This window comes from Lissotriton helveticus, chromosome 4_1 (assembly GCF_964261635.1).
Source record: "Lissotriton helveticus chromosome 4_1, aLisHel1.1, whole genome shotgun sequence".
Classification (NCBI taxonomy): Eukaryota; Metazoa; Chordata; class Amphibia; order Caudata; family Salamandridae; genus Lissotriton; species Lissotriton helveticus.
In genome coordinates, this window is record NC_136063.1 from 1986201419 (window position 1) to 1986212768 (window position 11350).

General features: G+C 43.9%; 1 protein-coding gene across 1 annotated transcript; it reads left to right on the forward strand.

Moving 5' to 3' along the window:
* Positions 1-9267: 9267 nt before the first annotated feature.
* On the forward strand, positions 9268-10329 carry LOC144828243 (uncharacterized). The gene is made up of 2 exons (XM_078686322.1): positions 9268-9630; positions 9715-10329. Exons 1-2 carry the CDS (start codon positions 9268-9270, stop codon positions 10327-10329), a joined length of 978 nt encoding a protein of 325 aa, XP_078542448.1.
* Positions 10330-11350: the final 1021 nt, after the last annotated feature.

Genomic DNA, 11350 nt, shown 5'->3' on the forward strand with positions numbered 1-11350 from the left:
CTTCCATGCTGATGACGAGCTCAGCTCGTCATCAGCTTTACCTACCCTGTGCGGATGACAAGGTGAGCTCGTCACTCAACATGTTGATTTTGAAAATCCAGCGCACAACGGGAAAACCGCTAGCGTGCAAGTGGTTAAAAACAAAGAAGGATGGCTAAACCTCCGGAGCCCAACACTGAGGGTTTCACCTTAAAGTTTTGGTGAGAAAGGATCAGACAGCAATGCCAGCTAGGGATAGAGCTGAGGCTCTCAGGGAAGTTTTTTCCACAGACAACTCGAATTTGGCATGTTGTAATGCCCCATAATGCTGTGCAGGAGGGTTGGGCGATGGTCGAATGATGATATGGCACCCTAGTATTGACCTGTGGTATCTAGCATTTAGAACTTACCACCCCCTCTTTATATTCCCTGTGTAAGGGAGCTACAGATGAGAAGAAACTGGTCCTGGGAGTGACAATGGCAAAATAATGCCTAAGTGGAAATAGAAGCCACCTGATGCAACTACAAGGACAGAAGACCTTGACCCTCTTCTGCCCCCAGTTATAAGATAGTTCTCTTGCTGGCCTCCTTTTCCCCTCCAAGAACAGTTGGCAGAGTGGTCTAGCTCTTATGAATTAACTCCAATTGGGGCTCTAGAAGTATTAAACACTGTCCATTTCTGGGGACTAATGCTTGAAATACACTGAGGTGATTCCTAATAGACAGGTGAAGATTTCTGAGGACCTCTGAGTTGGTTCTTCTACAAAGGTGAGTCATGTGAGGTTAATTGCAGATAATGCAGGAGTGAAATGAGGAGGAGTCCCCTTATTTGGGTCCAAAGTTGTTCTTCTCGTCCCCCTCATATGGGGGCAACAGGAACAGTAGTTGACGTATTACTCCCGTAGGAACCTTGACAGCATGTGTTGTCTTTCCTGATGACTCAGGTTTATATAGGGGAACCAAAGGAACAATAGTAACTGGAACAGTTACTGCATTTGGGGCAGTAGAAACAGTAAAGTTTGCAGTGGCATGGATCCCTGAACTCTCTCTCATAGGGTTCTGACTCATATTCACCGGGACGGTGTTCTTTCAGAGTCTCCACTGGCAGCACCACCACTCAGCCTTTGAAATTGGATCACATAATAATGCAGTGAATGGGTTGTCAATAACAAAAATAGAAAATCAGCACTAGCATCGCTATCGATATCTTTGCCTGAGCTCTCTGTACTCTCTACCTTTTCCTCCTTTTCCCTTTTCTTCTTCTCTTTCTGAGGCTCCTCTCTCATCAATGCAGGGTATAACATAGTTCCCTCATTTATGTCAGCTGTCCCCTTTTATTGTCCTATCCCACCTTGCTTCAGCATAGCTACCTACTGCCTTTCTGACTCTACTATGTTATTTCACTTTCTCTTTGCCATGAGATGCTGCTCCCAGGCATTAAGTGCATCATACTGTGTGGGTATAGGAGGTGGCATCGTCTTGTGCAACATACTTCCCAAATTAACAATAATTCTCACATCAAATGTGCCACAGCATTGAAACATCAAGGCACCTTCTTTTTGAGTGATCTTATGCTGTTGACTATTGGTGCCCTGAAAGGGTGAATGCTGTATATTCTGCTAGACAAAATGTAACTTCCTCAGGCTTAGAATGTTTCAGGGAAGATAAATTATACTTATTCTGAGTTTTGGCAGGTAACAACGTATTGGAACAAAATCTGCATGTCACTGTAAATACCAAACTATTTTCCCAGTTAATTTACAACAGGTGTGAAGTTTCAAAATGTATTGAAAGAAGTGGACTTTATCACACCAGGCAATTACAAGGTGCAGTAACCTCTGAACAACTCAAAATTCCAAACCCTAGCCAAACAGAGGTTCATGGAGGGGGTCGGAAAACTTTTACCCATGCATAAACAGGGACTGTAAGTCATTGTGCACTGAACCAGTTCAATATTGAGCTAAAGAAATTGAAGAACCTATATGAATAGTCTACAACAAGGGGTGGTGATGGACAGAGTCTCTGAATTAAGCAGAGTACTCTCACCCAGTCAAGAGATCAGGGCTAGATCCAACACCGTTTTTTAGCTCATTGCACCATCCCAGTTTCAGAACCTGGCTGTATGCAAATTAGTCTGTTCCTGGCCCAGTGCATCATGGGAACAGGGCAGACCAGACTACAAAACCCAATTCTTACACTGGGAAGGAAACAAGCTTCCGGGGACCGTTTTCTGCCATTTCAGGCGACTTCGGCTCGGCTTGCTTGAATCCTGATGGTGCAATGAGCAAGGGACTCACATCTGAGTATACCCTTCCACGCTTAGGGTGGACAAAATTATTTACAACAAGATGAATAGTCCACATTATTATAGACAATTGGCAGTCAGGTCATTAGTGCTTCTAAAAATTCTGGGGTTTTCACTAAGGAGACAAGTCTGTTTTACACAGCTATAAAATAAAGAACGATCCATTTTTGTTTGGTAATCCTCATTTTTTTGCTGAGTTTTAGACTCACACTGGGACACTGCTGTAAAGTGGCCGGTATATGTACTCTAACCCCTAACATGTAGGAAGTGGGTCACTGGTTGGCATAGTTAACACTTGTTTAAGGCCAGACTATATGTTGTAGAAACTCCACCCATGGCAAGGGAAGTTGAATATTACCTGTGGAACGCAGCACTTATTTTGCCATCCTCTAGTGTAACAAGGAAAAAGATGATGTAGTGAGGGCTGGGCCTTGTTGCGCACATTGCTATGTTAGCATATGCCTATTAGAAGGTTAAACACCATTTTACCTTTTGCTGCTTTTTGCACACAACACTGCATAAAGCTATTGTTGTAAGTTAGGCTGCGTGACTGCCTTTACATGAGAAAGGCTTGTTTTTGACATCCCTAGACTTACATCGCGACCTCAGTCTGCACAGTGAGTGCTAAAGCCTCCAAAGGTATCATAACAAGGTAGCTGTTGTTTGGGCTGATTGTCTCACGTTTTGGACATAACATACATGCAGTTGGACGCCAACGGAGATTCTGGTGCCTTTAATATTGCACTGTAGGCATGATTTTGGGCACTTGGAAGAATTCTTTTCCAGAAAGAGAGAGAGCTTTTGCAGATCCTGATGTGATTCATTCCTGGTTATCTTAGAGGTATGGGGTCCCGCACACAAGCCTAAGAGACCTACTATATTTTGAAAAAACATAGATCCTAGCTAGGAAGGGTGATATAGTAGGGGCTATAAGACCTGTTTTCACCATCATTGTAATATGATTTCTCCTTTTGTGTTTTATGGAGTTGTAACAATGCTGAGCATATTATTCCTAATCATATGTCTGCTTGTGTTAGCAAAGATACTGCATCTTAGAGCACATCGTTAGAATAAATATTTTAACCTTTCCCGTGTCTCTTTTTAGGTCTTGCGACCTACATTGCACTGCGCAGCAGTGCTCACGCAGGTGAGAGTCCTTTTGCCTGGAGATCAGGAATGAACCCTAGAATCGCACACGCTCGTGCATGTGTTTTTTTGTCTGCTCTTCAGTGATTGGGCTTTGAGTGCGTGTATTTTGTTAACAGAGCACGCAATAGGCCAAAGGCGGGTGCATTGCTCCGCCCACGGCCTATTGGTGTCTGTTACGCGCACCACAACCCATATGTTTTCAATTATTGGGCCCGGCACGAGTGCAATAAATGAAAACATAAGCCTGGCAGTGGACCGTGCGCGCACCACTCGCGGGCGTGTTCTTTTTTTAAGTGTCTCTTGTTATCACTGTGATGATCGCACTTGTAATTATAGCTCTCTAAGGAGGGACAGGACACAGTTGTAACATTTATGTGGAAAAAAATCTATGTATGCATATCACTGAACCGGCATTTTTACTTGTGAAATGCGAATAGCACGTTGTTGAAGTGGAAAAGCATACTGTGGTGGCCGTCATGACTGAATTAATAATCTAAGTGATGGATGTTTATTCGGAACCGCATTCCAGGCCATTGCATTTTTAACCTCACTGCCACTACCAACCAGGGCGAACCTATGTAATTCAGGCTAGGCCTAGCCTCACCCCACAATGACTGGCCAGTTCTGAATGGTTCCATATCCCTTGTCCCCTCTGCACAGGGCTTAGGCAGACCCAGGCATAGGTCAGGGTGGTTGTGATTCTTCAGTGTGCTGCAGCTTGAAGCCTTCAGCACTCTGAGCTATGGAGGTATTTTTGGGCAGACCTGAAGACCCCGGGACAGTGACGGTTCCTCCATGTTTCCAAACTGCTTTACCACTCTTTCTGCAGCTCAGGCAGTGGCCTATAGTATTGGTGAGATTTCAATGTGACATGCCATGGGTTTTCTTTGGTCGCCACACTACCATTGATTTTATAAACCTTAAGCCAAATGAGCTATTTGTATGGTCTTGGGTGGTAGAAAATGCTCTGCATTTTATCTCTGCAGGGAGACTTATGAAGCAGTAAATATAGGTGTTTTATGATTGGTAGTGTGGACCTGTTGAGAGCATCTTCGTTAAGGCACGGTGCACCTGTTTGAGGGCATCTCACTACATTCCACTGGGGACTTTGTTGGACTAAAGAATGAGCCTCAGGCACTTTGTGACCTAGATATCAAGGATGAAATTGCGAGTTTGGAGTGGTGGTGTCTCTGGTTTCAGTATCTAATCCCAGCGTCACGTTGAGGTTGTGTGTGGTTTTGGGCACCTTTACTAAAAACATCTGTTTGAGTCGCGATTGTCGGGCCGTCTGTGTTTCCAATGTTGTATTGGCTATCAGTATTTCACTAGATAGAGCTTCGTAGTTGGGGCATGATTTGTGACACTCCGGGGGCCTGAAGGACACCCTGCAGCTTACAATTTATAGTTTTTCAGAGGCCCATGCAGAGCATATGCCAGGAGGTGATTGGGGTTTCAAATTTCCTGGAGCACATCTGGACATCTACTTTTTATCGCACTGTGGCCCATTTACCCATTCTGAAAATGGTTTGCATTATTAATCTGTCCGCGAACGGACCCTACAATGATTGCGAATGATATATAACAAAAATCTCCAGCATGTACTCATTCCTCTGGTGTAGGAGCCAATTTTTTGTCATTTTTCCATATTTAAACTAGGGTTTTATTGGGCCCTATCAGGTAAAATAAAAGATGCCCGCCTTTTAATATAACGGCATGCACCATTCTCCGGTGCCATTTCTAATGCGAGTCAGTTTCTCCCATGTGTGTTTACTATATCAACATACTGATAACCTAGTTAATAGTTATAAAACTGGGATGCATTCAACTTGTAAGGGTGTGGGAGTTTTACCAAATATATTTTGGTGTGTGAAGCAGTGCATCCATAATTTTCACATTTACTAAAACCCTCTTGAAATAAAATTCCCCATTTTCCAGCACGTCACACAGAACAAAGCACTTCCTAACTCTCGAAAAATCAACATTTTCTTATTTGCGCCTACAAATTCACACATGTGCAGTGGAAGTTAATTATATTGTTGTCCCCAAATTTCCTTCTAGTTTTCTTTATAATAGGGCCTTTATCATGAGTTATTTCTGCACAGAGCTCTTGGGTGACTTTCTTGGTTTACTTATCAAAATGAGAACATACACACTGGCTTCATGTTTCAGTAACATTTCGAATGATTCCGCCACATAGTCGATTATTTCTGGGACTCGGGGAATAAATACACCCAAAAGAACAGTCTGTCTGAATGAACCAACCGGTCAAACCCACTTCGATTAACGGTACAGGCGCTGTAAATCACACTGCGGGGCCTTTATTGGACAATAATTGACCGCGCTATTTTATGAACCAGAAGGAAGTGAAGGGCTCCCAGTGTGCGCTGTTTTTAAAGGCCATAAACCACCTGACTGCAGGGTTATCGAGATTTAAATGTTCACCACTAACACCTACTGTTACCTGGAGGTAACCACATTGAATCCCACAAAAGGTCTTCTCTGCCGCTCGTCCTTATATAGGAAAGCTATAAGCTGCCATACAGTTTAAGTTAAGGAACACCTATTGTTTACAGCGCTTGGAGACGTCAACTTTTTGATTTGAAGTGCTGTATAAAACAAGTTAATTTCGCTATAAACCTCGGCCCGCTCTGCGCACATGAACACTCCTCATTCACAGGTGACTTGGAAGAGATGGTGACCATGGGTCTCTAAACAAATGATGTTGAATGTGGCACGCAAGGTGTCACTTTCAAGCATTGGGAGTGGAGGGGGCGCATTCAGGTTGTTAAAATTCATATTAGGGGTTAGGGACCCAGAGGCGAGGGAGGTTTATATATTCTTCTAATGGAAAATCATCCAATTTACTTTATATCGCACTCCACTACACACAAAAACACACACTTGCAATACAATAGGTCTTGCATTATTAAAGTTTGAGCTATTGGTAATGCATTATTTAGCAATGCCAATAGCTCAAACTTTAATATTGCGAGACCTATTGCATTGCACATGCTTGTTTACTCCTGTTGTGGACTGGTATGTGAGTATAATGAAAAAGTGTTCTTGCTTCCCACCATTCCTGAGTATAACCTAAGTCACATGTTCTGGGTTGTCTAATCATTGGTTCCTGTGCTATAGGACGAAAAGCTAATGTGACACTGATGCTAGTCGGTTAGGGGTTCTAGGTACTGAGGTGAGATTTTGGTCCACCACAATTCACTCATGTCCTTGGTATCTCTGCACAGTTCTGTGTCTGAGGAGAATCCCTGCAACAATGGCTTCAGGCCCACCATTTTAGTCTGAGTGCTGCAGTTTAATCCTGCACTGCGACCTGTTAAAATAACCCTTTTTGACAGGAAAAATCCTAATTATTTACCACTATGTAGGTTTTGTAGCCACAAGGTAGGGTGAATGGAATTAAATAAAATATTTTAACATGTCTCTAGCATGACACTGCCCAATCAGCTACTTTCATTGTGGCAGGCCTATCTAGCCCAAGTACAAAAACAAAGTGCAGATTGAAACACTAATACTGCTAACTTGGTGGTCGATTAGGATGGTGGTCTCTAGCATGACAATGCCCAATCAGCTACTTTCTTTGTGGCAGGCCTATCTAGCCCAAGTACAAAAGCAAAGTGCAGATTGAAACACTAATACTGCTAACTTGGTGGTCGATTAGGATGGCGGACGGACTTGCTTCCGTCCGCCACCCCCGAGGTGGAGGGAATGACCGCAGGGGCAGCGGCGGTCCCTCCGTAGCAATTAGGATGTGACCGCCACCCTGGCAGTCACATCCCGTATATTTTACATTGCGGCGGGTGCTGCTTTGAGCAGCACCCGCCGCAATGTAAAATATGCATGTTTCACTTTGGCATGCACAACTTGGCAGGCACCGCGTGGTGCCTGCCACCTTGTGCATGCCAAAGCGGGGGGTACCATAGGTACCCCCATGTGCACCCCCCACCCCCCAAAACCTTGGGGGCCTGCAACGGGCCCCGAACACAAAAGACCACATGCTTTTCCACGGTGGAAAAGCCGCCATGGAAAATCATGTTTCCTCCTGCAACCTAATATGGCTGGCGGTGTCTTGCAAACATGGCCCCCATATTTGCGTGCGTCCACCGCGGATCAGTGGCGGACGGACTTGCCGTCCGCCGATGATCCCACCGGCATCCTAATGTCGCGGAGGGTGTTTGCAATGTCCGCGGCGGTGTATCCACAGCCTTCGGGCCGGCGGTGGCTTTCACCGGCCAGGAGGATGCGGATTCACCGCCAACATAATCGACCCCATAGTTAACGGACAATAAGAAAAATACCTAAACCACCATTTTGTTAATATATAATTAAATAGTGACTTCAGATATTAAAGAAAATTTACTTTTACAAAGTTACTCTTTACCTACCCACACTTTCAGCAGATTATTGACTAGTTGTCAGCCTTGAATGAGGTGTGACATGTGTCCTAGGAGCACACATTGGGCTAACCTGAATAGGCAGAGAAGATTCCTCTCAGCTCAATAGAATATGCAAGGTGTAAAGGCTGTAAAGGTTTTGCACCCTTCAAATAGTGCAAACAGGATGCTAGGACAATTCTTGTGCATTGCCTGACTAGTTACTGAAGCACCCTACTTTGGTCCTACAAGACTTCTGTCTCTGGCTTTGATGTGGGTACAGTTCCTTCTGGAATGAATGAATGAAAGCAGTCTTATATTGCACAGACTTAGCCCATGGGCATCAAGGCGCCTAACGAGAATAAATCCAAAATATGTGTACCAGGAGCTAGCTTACAGGTATGCCTCTGAAAATAGCCATTTATTAATGCTAACCCGATTTTAGTGTTAGATGCAGGGAGACAGAAGTTTTTTATTTTATTTTATTTTTTTATGAAAGAAAACATGTATAATTGCAAATTATTCAAAAAGAAACTCCTGTACAACATTGGCCTAGTGCTCATACAGTTGCACAATACATATTACATGCAAAAAACACAATGGCAGGGGGAGAATTCAACACAAAACAAAGTCAGTCAAATGATAGAACAGAATACAATATATGCTTCTTCCTAATAAGCCAAAGGAATGCAACAACAGTGTTTCGACCTCCATTAATTCAATAGGTCATTGTCAGGACAGGAAACAATAGGAGCAACCATTAGAATCAATTCCAAAAGATAGAAACTGGACCCACCAAGAAAGTGAATCCTCATTGCAATAGTCAATGAACCCAGGTACGGATTAGCTCAGTTACACCTGGTATATGAAATCTGGCTCACCAATGTAACAAAAAGTGAGACAGAAGGTTTTCCATCTTACACTCCCAATACACATGTGAAACTCACAGAGCCCAAGTTTAGTTTGGCAAATGACATTTGACATCTTGAAATTGCCTAAAATGTGGTATTTTGGTAGATCAATACCTGAAAAGCTTTAATTCATGGGGCAGGAGTGTTTTAGAGTGTCTACCAGCTTCGGAAGGGTGAACCCTACAAAGCTGGACACTCACCCAGCCTTTCTTAGGAAACGGCTGGATTTACAAAAAGGTATCAGGTAGACTGAACCTGCTTCTCTTGGTGTCTTTGACCAGTGAGAAGGAGCTGAGGAGATGGGGCTCCCTCTAGTTGAAATCCAAGGGCAGCAATATCTACAAGGATCCGCAAGCATGAATAGCCATAATCCAATCTAAAGGCACAATCGCCTACAAGGACACCTTCTACGTATTTGGAGTGTGGCAAATATTTGGTGGCTATTGCATTTTATAGTTAAAACTGAAATCAAACATGCAAAATACTGCACACATATAAAGTGTGTGAGAAAAACACACGTGTTTTATCAGCCATGTTGGCCCATCAGGAAATACAGTCATGGGATGTAGACAAATATATACCCGACCCACAGACACTAACCGAGAAAGAAGAATCTTACACATGCAGCAAGAGCTTTAGTTTGACATCACAACTCAAGCTTCATCAGCACACGAACACAGGACAAAAAATATTCAAGTGCAGTAAATGTGTAAAGAGCTTTAGTCACTTATCAAGCCTTCAAAGTCATCAGCGAACACACACAGGAGAAAAGCCATTTAAATGCAGTGAATGTGTGAAGAGCTTCAGTCGATTATTAAACCTACAAAGTCATCAGCGAACACACCCTGGGGAAAAGCCATTCAACTGTAGTGAATGTGGGAAGAGCTTTAGACAAGTATCAAAGCTACAAAATCATCAGCGAACACACACGGGGGAAAAACCATTCAAGTGCACTGAATGTGCAAAGTGCTTTAGTGAGTTATCAAGCCTTCGAAGACATCAGCGAACACACACAGGAGAAAAGCCATTCAAGTGCAGTGAATGTGCAAAGTGCTTTAGTCAGTTATCTCACCTTCAAATACATAATCGAACACACACAGGGGAAAAACCATTCAAGTGCACTGAATGTGGAAAGTGCTTTAGTCACTTATCAAGCCTTCAAGGACATAATCGAACACACACGGGGGAAAAAACATTTAACTGCAGTGAATGTGTTAAGAGCTTTAGTCTATTATCAGAGCTACAAAGTCATCAGCGAACTCACACGGGGGAAAAATCATTCAAGTGCACTGAATGTGCAAAGTGCTTTAGTCACTTATCAAGCCTTCAAAGCCATCAGCGAACACACACGGGAGAAAAGCCATTTAAATGCAGTGAATGTGTGAAGAGCTTTAGTCGATTATCAGAGCTACAAAATCATCAGCGAACACACACGGGGGAAAAACCATTCAAGTGCACTGAATGTGCAAAGTGCTTTAGTGAGTTATCATACCTTCGAAGACATCAGCGAACACACACAGGAGAAAAGCCATTCAAGTGCAGTGAGTGTGCAAAGTGCTTTAGTCAGTTATCATACCTTCAAATAATTGCTTGAGCAAAACTGTGCGAATTGCTTGAGCAAAACTGTGCGAATTGCTTGAGCAAAACTGTGCGAATTGCTTGAGCAAAACTGTGCGCTCGAGTGCAAGAATAACTTTGCACCGAGGCGTGCTTTACTCACCCCCTCATCCCGGCGTGGCCGATTGCGGGCTGACGATGCGGGACAGGGGCGCCATCTTGGAGGGAGGAAGGGTTGGCGGTCCAGTGGCAGGACGCCTCCCACCCTCCTCGGCAGGATATAAAATAATGGGGTCATTCCGTCCGCGCAGCGGACGGGTGCAGCAGGCGCGCCGGCGGCGCGCTGAAGGCGCGCCAAAGGCAAGCCCGTCTGCGCCCGTCTGCGCCGGGCACGGGCCGAGGGCCACCCCCCCTGGTTCTGCCATGCCAACTCGCCTTACACCTTACACACATGCCATGCTAACTGACCTGCGCCCACAGCCAAAGGAAGGATGCACTAGGCATAGTTTGGACGAGTTAAAGTCTACTTCTATATTAACCTGCAAACACTGTCAGGTATGCATCCCCCTCCTAAACAAACTGGTGGGAAGTGATGCTCAAAATCAAAAACAGACAATAAAGAATCCCATTATTGCTCTTATCAATGTTCGTTCATTGGCCAAACACAGGCAAGAAATTGCGGACTTAATCTTAGACAGGAATATTGACGTCATGTTCCTAACAGAGACCTGGATGGACAAAACATCGGACCCAGATCTTGTCATAGCCATCCCTAAAGGATTTAAAGCTTACAGACAGGATAGATTAGGCAAAAGAGGAGGAGGAATTGCAATAATAGCCCGGGACTCTTTTAAAATACGGATTATGACAATTCTTACCACGACATGTGAGTCGTTTCAGTACGATATCTACCTGTCCCCCTCTTATAATTTCAGAGGTGTATTATTATATAGACGGCCTGAGATGCGGTCGGGATTTCTTACAGAAATTGCCACCATTCTAGAATCACTAGCAATTGAGAAATCTATAACATTGTTAGGAGATTATAACTTCCACCT

Excerpts from the sequence above, each read along its gene's own strand:
- LOC144828243 (XM_078686322.1), top strand. The coding sequence starts at position 9,268 with ATGTTGGCCCATCAGGAAATACAGTCATGGGATGTAGACAAATATATA. Across the intron at positions 9,631-9,714 it reads GTGGGAAGAGCTTTAGACAA|TTATCAAGCCTTCGAAGACA; the intron begins GTATCAAAGCTA and ends TGCTTTAGTGAG.